The 16,550-nt window shown below is 36.3% G+C and overlaps 1 protein-coding gene across 7 annotated transcripts in view; it reads right to left on the bottom strand.

Annotated features, from left to right (window-relative positions):
• Tenm2 (teneurin transmembrane protein 2) overlaps positions 1-16,550 on the bottom strand; it is a 1,175,298-nt gene that overhangs the window by 801,141 nt on the left and 357,607 nt on the right. For 6 of the 7 annotated variants that reach the window (XM_010622224.2, XM_010622227.2, XM_033761618.1 and 3 more), the window contains one exon: positions 9,382-9,657. The exons of the other annotated variant lie outside the window; for it this stretch is intronic. In XM_010622224.2, the coding sequence (XP_010620526.1) occupies positions 9,382-9,657 (276 nt within the window). The remainder of the gene's footprint in view (positions 1-9,381; positions 9,658-16,550) is intronic. 7 annotated transcript variants of the gene reach the window in all.

The raw sequence follows: 16,550 nt of genomic DNA, 5'->3' as shown, positions 1-16,550 counted from the left end.
AACAATCTGTGATGTACCTATATCAATGTGGTACCATTTCCAATGTATACATGTCTGCACTAATATAATCTGTCCTACATATGTGTATGTGTGCATATACAATATGTTATGTGTTATAAAAATATAATCAAAATCGAAATTTTAAAGGGTAAAATTTTTTAAATGCATGTATACAATTCCTATTTTTTTCCCTGCATCTCGGTGAAGTGTATATGCTTAAACTATATTTTGGAAACGCAGTCCTACTGATGTTAAGAATAAAATGAAATACTAGAGAAATTAGTTCACAATGAGGTAAGCAGACCTTGTTAGATTTGGGCGGGCAGGGTGCAGTAAGAATGTTCTGGAAGAAGAGATGAGTGCTGGGAAGGGCTGAGGAACATAGAAGATTAGATATTACAAAAGAAAAAAAAGTAGACTCCCCACCAAGTTAGAGATTTCTCTGTCAGACTCAAGGTGATCCTGGGCTCCCCAGTGCAAAGAGTCCTTATGTTGGACTTGAGAGAAAAGAGGGCAGCTTCATGTGCACCCTGACCTACGTGCGCCTCCACACGCCAGCACAATTGGCTGAAAGTATCTGAGACTTTAAGTGCATGCTTCTTGCTGTGAGATGACGAAGGAAGTTCAAGTCAAAGACATTCAACAGAGGTGTCTTTTTTCTTCTTCCCTTGCAACTGTATGCTAAAATTTATCTGGAATTCAGGAAACTTCAATTTCTTGAGGTCCATTCTTCTCAAGAGCATTCTTTTTCCCAGTGACACCTCTCCTGCCATGCACACAGAATACAGATAAACACATACAGAGAAACACACAAAATAGCTTTGTACAATGAAGGACAACGGGCAGCCAGGCCCGAAATCTCCTACATCTCCAAATTAACAAAAAAATAGTTTTGTTTGCATAATTAGATATGCCTATTTAACCAACATGCATACCAAGTACAAAGCTTTTTATTCATTTCAAAGATCCTTTTAGATTAATACATGTGTATTAGTTTCTTACATGAGATGCATTAAAATAAAATCTTTCTGAATCTTCTTCCTGTGTCTAGCTTTCTTAGTATAAATTCATGTCCCTTTTTATGTTTAACACAAATGGAAACGTGCTGTAGTGTCAGGATCCCATAAACCTCCACAAATTTAACACCTAACCACTTATTTTCTAAAGAATGGTCTTTCAGACCGTCGACTTACATTTCATCAGGAAACATGTTTATACTCCAGTGACCCTTTCTTTTTCACAAATATCCCTGGATTGGTGGGATAGTGGGAATACCAATCATGGCGAATTAGTGATCTCCCTGCATACTGCTAGGGATCCTGTTTATTCCCCATAGAATATTTCTTTACTTCTGCATTCTGCTGAATTCGCACACATCCTCAGCTCACTTTCACCCCACTTTGCTCCTTGTCTTTTGTCCTCCTCCTTTGGGGAGCTCGACTTCCCATATCACTGCTATTTCCTCTCCTCACCTAGGTTTTGGCGCCTTTCATTTCAATGTAACAGACTCTCTAAACCACTTGCTGGATCCAAACTGAACATAATTAGTACTTGTTTGCTCCATCTTTAATGGTTTCCTCCTGTAAAGTGCTGGGGTTTTCTTCAATCAGTTAAAGCAGTTCAAGTTTTTAAAGGAGATTTTGCCTCCATCTATTTTGTAAAAGTCCACACAGGTACATTCACGTGAAAATGGTTTTAAGTGTATATGAAATCATAGATTTTTTTAACCTTAATTTTTCAGTACTTCAGGGCATCTTGAGAAGATGGAAATCAAGTGTCATCCATTTAAACCCCTCCCTCACAAAAATATAATTATTTTATTGCTTCTCAAATTAAGCTGATTTTAATTTGATTTAATTTTATCTGAAGCATTGAAATCTAAATGACTTAAAACCATTTTAGAAATTTGGTACAGCAAATACACTTTGAAGATGAGTCAAACCTATAAAAGAGAAGTAATATTATTCTAAACACATGTTTCATTAAAACAAAAGCACTAGATTTTGGCTTTATTGCTACAGTGTTTATTATCTCTGATTTGCTGAAAGTTTAGGGCAGTCATCCTGATAATTCAACTCCATACCATGGGCCAGCATGAAGGGCACTCAGTGAACCCCAACCTTGGTCAGAGTCCCACCTACATGTGCTCTGACTGTATTCTCTCTGCTGGACTAGGTTTGTGCAGAGCAAAACCTAAACCATCATCACGGAGCTTTCTCATGATTCAAGAGCATCCAAAGATAGAAATTCCAATATGAACTCTAACACTTTTGAAGTGTTAGTGATCTAATTCAATAAATACTGGGTTGACAAAATAGAACAACTCTATGGGCTGGATTCATAACCTGTGCTGTTGATGGCTGTCCCATGAATCTCTTATCCCATCTCCGACTCCTTTAGCATCACTCGCACTGTGCTTAGGGAAACTTGGAAAATACAGCTTTCCTAGACAGCTTTTTCAGCTAGCTTTAAAAAAATACTCAAATTAAATCATATATATATATCTATCTATCTATATATATAGAGATAGATATATATATATATACACATATATGGCCTACCTCTCTGCAATTCCTGCCCTATGTATAAACGTGTTACTTGAAATTTTCTTCCTCCAACTGTGCCAGTTGCAGAAGGGCTAACTGAAATGTTTTATTACATCTCTTATGTTCTCCTCAGATCCTTTTTAGTTTGGCATTCTCTTCTGTGCAGGTTCATCCAGATTCAGTTGTCTGTAGCAAAATTATACTATCTTAGCTTTAACTCAATTTATTTAGGACTGTAATAATTGATTCATAGCACATCTCTCTATCTCTTATACAAATTTAATTTGATACTACTCAGCCATAGAGAATGAGAAACTAGAGTCATTTAGAACTCAATGGATGCATGTTGAGGCTATACACTTAAGTGAAATAAATAGGACACACATGTGTAAGTACCAAATAGTTTCTCTGGTGTGAAAAACTAAAAGCATAAATAAGGTTCAAGTTGTATAACTGATAATGTGATATAGGAAGAAAAGGGCTAAAGGAGTAGGAAGTGGGAAGGGTAGGGAAAAGGAAAAAAGAGAAAAGAAAAAATATGAGGAAAGGAAAAAATGGAAACAAAGTCTTTGTGAATAGGGAAGGGGGGAGGGGGTGAAAGGAGGGCAGGGATATGGGGAAAAAGTAAGAACCAAGATATATCATGTAAATGTATAAGATCCCAATGATGAATGTAACTGTACTGTATACCTAAAAAATACCAATGAATTTAATGAGAAATCAATAAATTTAATTCGATCCCTGACAAACAACAGTCAAATTAAAAATATGCCTGAACAAAAAGCGATGTTAGTTTTCTTACTGCAGATGCTTCCTAGAGTGAACTGACAAACACATTTTGCCTCTTACTCTTACACTGCCTTTGCTACTCCAGTGAAAGTTAAAGCACTGATATCAGGGACTCAGCAGCTTAAAACCAAATGATTATCCACCGAGCCCAATGTCTCCCCGAAGGCCTGGAGATTACACGTGTAATAATCAGACTGCCCTTGCCAAAAGTGAGGCTTAGTGCTTCATTTTATTTATTGTATTTATTGAATGGAGTCATTGCTTGATAGCCCCTGGGAGCATTAACAGACATGAAAGAAGCCACCAAAGGAAAGAAAGAAATATATAAATAACCAAGGACCATGCCACTGAAGTTTATAATCTGGAACGCGCAGTATGGAAACAAGGCACATAGTCTTAAATTCTTTGAAGCATTCTGGTCTATGGGAAGGGAATGTAAGCACTGCTTAATTTGCCCAAAACCTAAACCTCTAAAGTAGCATACAAGCCCACTGCAGAATATTAATCCTTTCACTTCTTGCTGATATATTCTTCCATGTGACCACGTGACAATCTCACATGGTGTCTCTGGCAGCAATTATTATCAGCTATGTTTCAGCACTGCAATAATCATACCTTTCCAATTCCTGTTACAAACGCTTCAAAAAATAAGATGCCTTTAAAGGCTCTACTACTTGGATTTCTTAGGGAGTCACAGTAGTCTTTAAGATGAGATCATCACGTCATTTGGGAATAGACAAGGCTGAGGACCCATAATGTTCTGTTTACTTTTTTTGTCAATCCACGATAACCCATTTCATACTCTTATTTCATAATTGTTACTCTTTCAAATTTGCAAGTACGGAAAAAACTTTAACACAGTTTGACATAATAGTTATCAAAATGCCTTGAAAATTTGTTCCATGCTTTTCCTGATTTTTGTTTTGTTTTGTTTCGTTTTTTTGGGGAATTGAGACCATTTTTTTTCTTTAGGTTCCACAGAGATCTTTGCTATAATTCTGATGGGAAAAGAAAAGAAATTATCCCATATCAACATAAAAAAGACAGTTAACTGCTAATGTATGTTTTCTATAGCTATGTATTTTACTTTTCTTTAAGAGGAAAATTGTGAAACCTTGACTATGTCTGCAGCTAACTGTTTCTTTGTCCTAGACATTCTTTGTAGATTTTTTTATATTATACAGAGTAGAAGGAAGAAGTAGATTATAAAATATAAAATAAATTTACATGAATGTAAGAATAGTGAAGAAGTGTGAAAGTGGAAACTCACTGTCCAGTCGTGAATTCATTTTCATTAGGGGTAGGTAATCTACCTCCTAAATAACTGGGAAGGCGCTCTTAAAAAGAACTTAGGAATGCTTTCAATATAGCGTTAAGTACAATGATAGATTTTTATAAATAAAATACTATTCTCTTGGTGAAATAAATCTTCCTAACTGGCTATTTTAATAAAGATAGAAAACACAGAATTGAAAAATAAAGTTTCCCGTGCCTTTAAAGCTATTAGAAACTCTGACTTTAAAATACAAGATCACTCTTTTTGGTCACACTTAATTACTTTTATTTCACTACATATTTTCTAGAAAAAGTAACAATACTTGAGCATAAACAACCTCATATTCAGATTCACAAGTGTCATCGTAAGAAATTGTTTTCTGCTTTATTATAGCTGCAACTAGTAATATCCAAAGTATTCCAACAATTGTCTTCTGATGAGTCACAGAAATTTTGCTACCTGTGGGCCAATGGTTAAAATGTTGAAATGAACCTAAGAACTGACACTCAGACCCGTCCTGCTGCAATTTGTTGACAATAAGTAATCTATCTGAAACAAAGTGAAAGCAAGTAGGGAAGAAAATTTAATTGAAAAATTACCCTGACAGAGCATTTAAATGTATGTACTGAATAAATTAGCTGTATATTAAAAGGTTCATATATCTCACAGAAATGATAAAAAGTTTGAAAAATCTGAGAAAATTGAACAAAAAGAAATAGAATTCTAAATGTGATAAAAACTACAGAAGAACTCTATTGAAAGTATAGCATTGCTGTACACACACACACACACACACACACACACACAGAGAGAATTTAGGAAGACTTTAACAAACTCACCTCCTATACAAATGAACGAGACTTAGTTGGCAGGAACAACTCACAGTGGCCCTGGTACTAAATAAAACCTCCCACCCTAGGGTTTATTCCTCTTATGTTGGTTAAGAAAGGGCAAGAATCTGGGTGTGCAGAATCTTTGCCTAAGACACAGACGTGTTGCAGATCTCCGCCAAAAAGACTCACAATCTAATGGAATCTAATGGAATCATGGTCCACAAATACACTTTATACAAATCCATTATTTGTTGAGACTTGGCTAATTGTATAAATACATTGTGTGAAATGCAGTAGAATTAATCCAACATTTATATTTTCAACTTCAAAGAATATCATGACAATTATAAAACTCCGAATTGACAAGGGAAAATGTACATCGTTTTTGAGTGAAAACAGAGAGGTAAGAGAAAAAGTAAATTTCCCACCTAACTCTTTGACGGATGCCAGATTTAATTCTCTCTCTCTCTCTCTCTCTCTCTCTCTCTCTCTCTCTCTGTCAATAAAATAACTGAAACTAGGATTACACTGGGGTGGGGGAGCTGTAGGGTATTTTTAAGTCCTCAAGCAAGTGGAAGAAACTGCCTGAGGGCGTCAAGAATACAAAGACTAGATTTTGCATCTTTAGGAGGCAATTAGTTATTCTTGTGTATTAGTGACCATCCCATTTTTTTCTGTAACTTAGGTGATACAAAAGGATTCGAGGACATGTGATAAGTGGGACATTTATAGCTAAAATAAAAGGTAAGATTCTAATTTAAAATCAGTAGGAAAGCCCTTTGTACTGATGCAGTCGAATTTCTCCGAGCAAAATCTTGGTCAAGCTGTTCTCAATTCTCCTTGTCATTGCTAGCCCAGCCATCATGAGTGTCAAGACAGAGATAAAGAACCTGGTAAGATATGCTGAACAGGGAAATCTTATCTATTTAAAGCAACACAACTCCAGCCAGTACAATGTTAATTTTGCAGCCTTACTGAGAGGGTAAGATGCACAGCTATGAGTAGTAATATCTTGGCCTGTCTATACTGTAAATACAGTAAAGTAAAACAAGTTTATGCATTCAGCATGGCAGGACAGTCAAGTGAGTGGATCATTTGTGTCACAGAAGCACACAGGAAGTCTGGTCAACAATGAGCTAGGATCTAGAAAGAAACATGGGCAATATCAAAACCAGAGTTTCGTCACATAATTTTGAAAACTACATGCATACTTTATATTCTAGACACAAAAGTAAGTTTTTGAGATCTGACTTCACTTGCTTGCCCTGGTTAGCAAAATCACAATCAGATCTTTTAAAAAGAGAAGTTTTAAGTACACAACTGTGAAAAATCTAAGTGTCAAATGATTCTACCGTAAACCGAACCCGACAGAAAAGATTCATTTGATGATCATGTATCCTCAAAACTGAATTGAAGAGCTTCTTTTTCAAAGTATAGATTCTGTGACTTGCTCTTCAAGAGAGAAATACCTAGGAGACTATTGATTTGGTTCTGAAGGACATAGTGTTTATTACAGAAGCAGCCATTGCTGGGTACAAGTGTGAGAAATTAATGATGGCTTTGGAAGTGTCCATGCTGTGGTGTGGAACCAGTGGGGCAACTGTCAATCTATATGATAATACATTCCTAAAGTTCATAAAATCAGCCATGTGAAAAAGCATTGATTTCTTTGTGAGCTAAACAGAATTTGTCAGAGAAAAAGAGCAAAAAACTTTAGTGAAGTTAATGCCCCAGCTTGCAGAGTTGCTCATACCTTACTTTCAATAGGATCAGAGTTTAGGGTGTGACATGTAGATTTAAAATTTTTATTTTCTGCCAAAAATGAGCCCAGAATCTGCATTATGTACATAATTTGCATAAATGACATACTGATAATTTCTTAAAAAGAGGGAAGGTAAGACATTCTGTCTGCATATCTAGAAATAACTATCACCTCTCTTAGGCTCTGGCTTCAATATCTACCACAAGCTTTGCCAGATGCATCTACCTACAGAGCTGCATAGAGCCTCCAAATACATTTCTCTTTATACAATTCTAATTGTATTATAAGTAGGATTACAGAAAAATCTAGACACTATTGCTAGGGATTGGTTTTTTTTTTCCTATTAAATGTAGAGATTTACATATATGCTCTCACAAAGTAGAAATTGTTCAGACATGATGTTTCAAATAATACTGAAAAAAAAATGAGAAACTATGACTGGCCTACAAAATACATGTTAAATATATCATTTTCCCATCAGAAGCAGTGCTATGTAAATTCAAGGCAAGAATTCTTTTCTTACTTGGCTTCTCTGGAAACCTTCCCTCACTGGTTGTGTTTGAGACATACAGATACAGATCTGTAGATACCTATATAGAGATAAAACTTGAAAGAAGAGAGGACAGACTCTATAAATCTGTATAAAGAGCCCCATTTGCATGATTCTTTGTGGAGATGTGAGAATAGCACCGTGGAGCATTTGCTAAAATGCCTTATTTAAAATGTACCATAAATTCTTGGAATACAAGTGATTTTGTTTATTAGGCAATCAAACTGCCTCCGTTTAAATAGTATCTGACACACACAAGTTGAAAAAGGACAGCAGCAAATGAATTCAATGTATGCCTTCCTAGAAACTTCTAAAAGTAATTTCCTATGAAATAAGCACCTAAGAATGGTAAATGTGCCAAGTGTAAGAATTTTGTTAACATTCAAAAGGAGTCAAGTGCAGGTTTTTCTGTGAGAGCACACCTTGATTAGCTAAAGGAATGGAGGCTAAGACACATCCCCTTGTCCCACTGTAGAATAAATTATTTCAAAATTAAAGATAGATTTAAATGCAACAGTGACATCTTTTTGAATATATGCTACTTACCCAGAAAATGATGTATTTTCAACAGTTTCAAGATTAAATGGTATTTAGCTATGTTTTTGCATTCACAACAAGCTGTCTGCCTGTAAATTTCTTTTTCTTTTTTCATTGAAAGAAGATACTTAAAGCTGCTCTAGCAGAAGTTTATAATATTTTATATAAATATTCTTAACTGATCTATTTGTAAACATTTTAATGGTAATTCTTTTAGCAAACACACAGTCTATTCATAACAAACTGCAGAGCATTTGATGTTTTCTTCAGAAATCAGCTGTACCTAATCCACTTTATCTCTTAAAATCTGTATTTGACTAAACACAGTTTCAAGTTGCTAGGGAATCCACAAATAAGCACCTTATCTCTTAAATGACTTGCTCAGGCTTCCCTGTATTTACCGCTTAATGATCAGAGGCATTTAATTTTCAAAGTTTCATTAAAACCCACCTACAAAGCTGATGGGTAGACAACAGTGATTTGTGATGGAAGATGTGGCGAGCCATTAACCTACACTGGTACGAAGGGGAAAAGTAAACCTGGAAGAGAAGCCTTTTCTGAGGACAATTCCCTTCCTATTTGTCATTATTAAACTCCAGAGTCTGTGTTCCAAGTCTGATCTTCCATACGGATATGAGGTGATACGCCTGGAAATGAAAGTCCAAGATAAGGCTTCTTAAGAGATCTCCATGAAAAAAATAACCCAGGTTGCCATTTACTGAGAAGGGGAAATCAATACAAAGACCTAGAAACTTGTGCAGAGAGGACATTCTTTAGGTACAGGTCATAGTTTATCAAGCTGCCTCTTTTGCCATGTAATTTACTTGCTAATAAGACCCACTGACTACACCCAAATGCTGTGTTATCATCAAAGTATGATTTTAAAATTCTCTTCTCATTTCTCCTGTGCTTGAGAGTTGCTGGTTTATTTTTCCCCCAGCTCAGCCTGGGTAGACAAGGTCAGTTTAAAAGAAAATGAACGGTTTTATTATACCTCTTTATAAAAAGACCAAAAAAAAAAAAAAAATCCCAAGCTCCATGTCGAGCAGGGCACAGAACATTCAAAGGTATTTAAGAAGCAGGCCTACCGTTCTCCTCGTCTGACTTATTTTCGTTGTCAGAGTCGGTGAGAGTAAGGGCTGAATTCTCACGACTGGAGAGGCCGGAGCTGCGCCGGGATTTGATCCCTCTGCCCCACAGCCTGATGGCATGTTCGGGGGACATCCCGCCCTCGGTGTCCGAGTCGGCGTCCGAGCCTGTGCTCAGGGAATAGCCTTGGTGGAGAATTCCCAGGTCCGAGCAGTAGCCGCTGCGGTGCGGGGAGGGCTCGCAGATGCCCAGCTCTGCTAGAGTGAGGTTCGTTCCTGGAGGGACAGCAGCGGAGACAGAGATTACAATGTGTGGAGCGCCTGTTCACCTTCTCTGTGTGCCTCCAGAGAAGCAGACAGACTTCTTGCTCATACAGCAAGTATGCGTGACTGGCCCGCTACGGTACACAGAAACAGGTCTTGAAGGGCAGCGTGGAAGCCGTGGGAGTGAGGAACAAACAAAAGCAAACATCAGTCTTCAAAGAGATTGTTCAGATTTAATTTCGGAGATTTGGAGGCATTTTTGACACTGTTATCAGGAAATACTATGTAGCAAAAATAAATAAATAGATAATGACAATAATGACACTGGACTCACCAGGCCCAGTATATGCTAAGTGCTTATTTGAGCAGTTTTTTTTATTTGCAAGTTTCACTGTACACTTCTAAAATGTCTTTCTAAATGTATAACTTCACAAAGATAATTTATTGCTGGAAGCATTCTATAAACGAAGCAAGTGAGGACCAGAGAATTTAAGTGATTAATCCAAAAGCACCATTTAGACTGTAGCAAAACCTAAACCTGTATATGTAACAGATTCCTAAAGCCAACATAAATAAAGGACCAAGTGTGTTTAAACACGATATCAAATAACTACTCTTTACTGACAATTAAAACCACCAGTAGGCTTTCCCTATGGAAAGTAAATGCATTTGTATGGGGGACACTCAAAGCAGCACCAAGTGGATGCCGGAAAGCAAAGAAAAGGGCATTTTTTATTGAACACCTAAGTTGCCATGTGTCAGAAATTAGTACTTTATAGGCTTTCTCTCGTTGAAATCTCATAACAATCCAGGAGCATAGGTTGTTGCCATCAGCACTTTATAAACAGAGTTTGAATATTGTATCCAGCGTCTCACCTGAGCCAGTGGCCGATCCCTGATTCACCTCTGTCTCTGCAGACCCCTATCCTGTGTTTCTCCTACAAGGTCAGCCAGTCTCCATGAAAAGCCAACCTGGCAACATCTTCCTGCACCTAAATGTTCTATTTATTTGTGTGTCTTACCATGCGGCTTCATAAAGAGATATTTTAAGGCTTCACGGCAAATGAGATGAAATCACATGGTCCATTCCAGTTATGGACAGAGGGAGCTGATTTCTTTTGTCTTTAACCAATTTACACGATGAAAAGAATACATTAAAGAAATACACTTCTATGCTACAAGTGGAAAACATCTTATAAATAACACCAAAGCCAAGGGTTGGCTTTTTGTATATACAGTATATTTATTATCTTAGAGTCATTCTGATCATTTGTGTCCCCCAAATTCAATAATAAAACTTTACACTCTATGATAATCCATATATGTAATATCACTTTTCATCTTCTATTTTAAAAAGCACTAAACTATTTGTAGTAACTCAGTGAGACTTTAATTTGTAATAGATACAAGTATTTTTATTCTGTTTTTAATTTTCTTCACTGTACATTGATCTTCCCACAACCTTATTGAACTGTGTGCGTGCAGTGAACCCAATTCCACACATAATTGCTCCTGCCATGTGAGGCATATTCACTGGGGACCTAACCCAAGAACATACTCTTCTGGGCATGGGGTAGTCACTGACTACATGTGTGCAAAGAGAGAAGTCCTTCCTTCCTTTGGCACAGGTCTGAATGTTGCTGTTTATTTTCTGGGCATCATTTATCAGGCTGGCGTGAAACTCTCTGCCTGGTGTACTTTGTTCTGCTTCCTTCATAATTAGGTATTGTCTCATAATTGTACACTAAAATGCTATTTCTGTCTCATGGTCTACAAAAGAGAAAGTACCGAAAATATGAATGTATGATCTGTTTCTATGTTGGTGTTTTCCTCACTCTGAAGTAACTAGAAAAAGATACTTTATGTTCAGATTTTTCCATCATATCTTTAGACGTCATGAATATTATTGTTTCATTTCCCTACATAAATAAAAACAAGCCAAACTAAAGCAAACATATTCTATGAGTTATAATTTTTAATTATACAATACATTTAAGAATGGAGTGAGTATGTACTAATGCAACTTCCCTTATATATTATCTCATTATCTACCCAAAGGTTGAAAGACTTTATGGGAAAACAAAAGATGTTGGATTAAAGAATATTGCAAGCACGCTTCTCCAATCATGCTTATTTACAGGACATCCTTTTTATCTGAGTACTAGTGATAATAGGCAAGAGTTGGCACAGGACATGAGAGGTAACAGAGCAAAACGGTATTCTTACTACATTTGTTCCATGATAAGAAATTTAAATTTTTTATCTTTATGTTAAAGCAAAGTGAAATTATCATGAATTAAGTAAAACCTGCATAAATATCAAAATGATCATAAATTGTCAAAGCACAAGTATACTTTAATAGTTTCAATTTCAAGTTTTAGCTTCCAAGCTTCCAATGAGCAGTGCCACAAAGAAAATTGGAAGTACTGCACTAAATTCCCAAGGAAAAAGCAAATGAGTCAGTTCATACTGGCTTATAGAAAAGAAGATTTTTTTCCTCTAAAATCAAAATCATTTCCTCACAAAATTACCTTCTAAATTCATTTTCATCTTTCAACAAAAAGTGTCTTCTAAATTCATCTTCATCTTCTTTCCAATACCACACATTCTTCAGAATTCTTAGTTCCCATCTTTCTGTTCTCAACTAACACAACAAATAGAAACTTCAATCTAATTACCTGACACAGATGGGGCCAAGCCCTGCTCTGGCTTGCTGGCTTACACCAGAGGAAGCTGGTGAGCAGTAAAGAGGAACTGGCCTATCACTGATTAAATCATTCAAAACACACACACATACACACACACACACACACACACACACACACACACACACACACACGTTCCTTGTGATGGGCCAGGCACTGGGGATATAACTGGAAGCATTATAAAAATACAGTCCATGACATTTACTGCCTAATTGGCAAAGGGACATTAATCAAAGAATCACATAAATAAAGTGAAATCTACAGAGTATAATGAATCCTATAGAAGAAGAAAGGGAGCCATGACATGTCATCTAGGGTCAAACTTCATGCTTTCATGGCTTGAGTATGAGATGTGCATCTAGGGTAGGTGAATACCCAGAGCTCCCGGCATTTTACTTCCCTGGGAAGCACCAATGCCCCTCCAAACATACTGTTTCATTGAATATTCTTTTCTATGAATCGATTTCAGCCAATCATTTTTCAGGTGGTTCATCTTACAGCACAAAACCCCACAGTGCACACTCTGCTTAGAATATAAAAGACTACATGGGAATTTTTAATACTAGATCAACTTATTGTTTATCACTTACTTTGCTCATTGGTAGAAGACTAATTTTGCTCTAATTCATCTTGTGTACTTATGTCTTTATTAAAGTCCATGGTAGCTTTGAATGGAACAGAGAGACCGGTCATTGTAGGATTCTTCAAGCTAACATGTGTAGTGGAAAGCGGTCAACACTTCATTCCTTCTTTACTATCTTGTGGAAAGATAAAGAGGAGGCACAACAGTATTCAGTATTCATGGAACATATGTTTACCCTCTCTCTGGTTCCAGCCTCCCTGATGCTGCTGATTAAAGGAGATGGAGTTGATGCTCTATTTCTCTTCCAATATATATTTTTATGGCTATTGCCAGTAAGTTGCTCTGTGTGGTCCCATATTATGATATTCAGGTCACAGTCATTTTTTATAATAAATGTTTACCCAAACTTCAGGTGTTGGGACAAAATGTTAATATCTAATAACAGGTGATTAGGATAGGGAAACATAAGTCTTTAAAAGTGACACTCCTGAGATGTTTCTTTTCCTTGATCATAACCTCAGTGTATAACCCAGATCCTCTTCACAAGTTTTTTTAGAGTGTAATTTAGCAATAGATACCACGAGTTGTCCTTTGACCCACCAGTTCTATTTGAGGACACAAGTCCAAGGAAAAATACTTCGGCACATTGTGATCACGGCTTTATTTTCTAAGTTTTTGCCAACTTCTCACACTTTGAAATAACCTTTAACTAGGAGAAGCACATATGTAGCTAAGTCAGAATTATCATGTCATGGTATAATACCAGGCTATACAAATAGCACTGAAAATGTCAGCATTTGAACAGATTTTCTACTATGAGGGCAAAAAGAGAAAAGTTAACTGTAGTAAGGGGGAGTATGCAATATAGAAAACTCTTATTAGCTAAATGCTACTAAGCCCCTTGAATTTAAGAGAAGACATTTTACACAGGGAAGTAAAAGTTGCTGTAACATCAAAGTGGGCATTAATGATCTCTTAAAAAATGAATCCTCATCCATTTGTGCATTTACTAATAGTAGCTCTTCTCATATCAACCACCTTATCAATGTCTACTTCGTCAGTTCCTTACTGATGTCAGATAGCACTATAATACCAATGTGAGATTAAACCAGAAAGATGGTGAAAATACAGATTTTTTGTGAAGATAACTAGAAAAGAAAACACCAGGATCATAATCAAGGCCCTAGAATCAAGAGAAAGCAAACTTAAGGCATATTAAGAAGAAAAAAGAGAAATGGTATTGTTGATGTGATGTTGAGAAACTAACAAATGATCTGACAAACTTCTGGTTTTGTGCACAGATGAAAGTCCATTTCTCCCTTCTCACTAAGTACAGCTGAAATTTTTGGACATTACATCTAAAAACCATATCAAATTGTGAAAGGGAAAAAGAAATCAGATCTTTTAAGGCCTTGGGACCCAAGGAGCTACATGATCGTGGGTTGCCAGTGTTTTCATATCACCTCCTGCTCCCAGACCTAGTGGAGAGAAACCTGCAAACTGGAAACACTAATGGGCAGACAAACTAAGCCCAAAATACAGCTGCTATAACAAACAGTGCCATCCCTACATCTCCACAAACAGAGAGGTAGAGTGGTGGTCGAGTGGTGAGGCAGAACTTCATCTTCACGTAGTACCCAAATCTCTCCTAGCTCCTCACACTGCTGTCAATGGAGGCCAAGAGGAGACCTTGTGTATTAGATCTAATTTCAACACTGTCACCAAAAGAGGGCTCATGGAGAAAGGTAAGGAAGTGCCTCTCTCTTTTGCAACCAGGGTGGTACCCACAAAGGTCTGCTGCAGCAGCTGAAAACCCCACTTCACCCAGAAGCAGTAATGTGTCCCCCTCCCACTCCGCCCTCACCTCCTGCCTTGTGGAAGTAGATGAATGGAACGGGAGGGGGCATTTCACATGTGACAGTCAAGTTACAAGGTCCTACTTTTCCAATGGGCTCAAGACCAGAAGAGCCCTTCTAAAACAGAAAACTTTAATGAGACCCACAGTTTAATAGTATAACATGTCTGTAAGTTAGCAAACAACAAAAATCATTGGTCATACCAAGAATGTGGAAAATGGCAACTTGAATGAGAAATAATTAAACAAAAGGTTAACAAGAAGTCCTTAGGAAAACTAATGAATCCATAAAATATGTGTGTGCATGTATGTGTGTGTGTGTGTGTGTGTGTGTGTGTGTGTGTGTGTATAAAATTCACCCCCCATGATCATGCTGGAAAATGCAAGCCTAAAGTTAAGAATGTAATATTTGTGTAATCACATAATTTAGCTATAGAATATGTATTATATCCAAATCCAAATTATTTATCTTTTTAAAAATATTGCATAATTGGAATAGTAAATATTATTAAATATGAAATAAAATACACTGTTTTCAGTTTTATTTTGAAAATAAAGCTGCAATAAGTTATTTTTACTATTGAATGTGAAATATTGGCTGTTCAAGCATTAGTTCCTTTCTAAAATGGATATTTTTCAAGATCATTCATCTTAAAACAAAGAGAATCTTTTGTAAACAAACATGGGTCACTTTTCTTGAGCAAATGTTAGAGTCTACATTTTAAAGTCAGGTATAAATACAGCCTCTAAATTTTCTAGAAGGTTTTTTAAGAAAAAAATCATAATGTAGTTCTTTCCTTCATAGTGACTGCAGCAATTTGAATGGATACCTCAGCTTTTGTACAAAGACTGTTATAAAAAATGTGGCAATTATAAGATATAACTGATTTATTTTTAATTAATCAAAACAGTGCCATGTTGCTACTTTATATAAATGTATTTAGGTATTAAATGATTGTAGATATGTAAGAGCTATACAAAATAATCTAAGACAACAACATCTAAAATTTTTCAGACAAACAAAAACTACGTATTTGTATATGCAAGGATCACAATTTTGAATGCCACTGAAGAAACTACTTATAAATTCTAATGTTAAATACTTGCATATACAAAAATTCTTCACATAAAGTCTCTTTTAATGCCCTTCTAAAGTTCATCTGCTTTAACATATTCAGATATTTTTCCCAAATGTTGACAATACTGTTCACCAAAAATCCCAAGCTTAAAACTACAGAGTAAGTGTACACGCATTATTATTCATACAAATTTAAGACAAATATTCATATTTCAAAAACATACTTCAAGAATCTCAATTTTCTCTTATTTGTAACATCTAAAATGTTAATGTTTTGTGTTTCTAAAATTTTAGTCTAATCATATTAATCAGTATGAAGTTCAAGTGTGGTAAAAGTTTTATAGTTTGCAACATTCTAATGCAAGTGATCATAATCACAAGGCCAGGAAAGACTAACATGGCTGAAGAAGACAGGAAAGTTTCCAGTATGCTAGGTTTCCCACAAGCTGTGTAACTCTCAAAGAGAAAGGTGAGTGTGGCATTACGCTGTGAGGTGGTGGCATTTTCCTGTTCCAATGTGAACAAAGCCCAATTTGGAAAACCCTAAAGCAGTCACAACAAAAGGTCCTGCAGAACAACTGGCAGTTCATAAAATAGAAATGAAATGTCCAGGAACCTAGGTAGCTGGAGACTTTTTCCAGCTGACAGAAATCCCTGCAAGATGGAAAATCAATTCCAGCATTT

Source organism: Fukomys damarensis, unplaced genomic scaffold (assembly GCF_012274545.1).
Source record: "Fukomys damarensis isolate Sample0158 unplaced genomic scaffold, DMR_v1.0_HiC HiC_scaffold_9, whole genome shotgun sequence".
NCBI lineage: Eukaryota > Metazoa > Chordata > Mammalia > Rodentia > Bathyergidae > Fukomys > Fukomys damarensis.
Note: the sequence above shows the minus strand (reverse complement) of the source record. Positions and strands in the feature narration are given on the sequence as shown.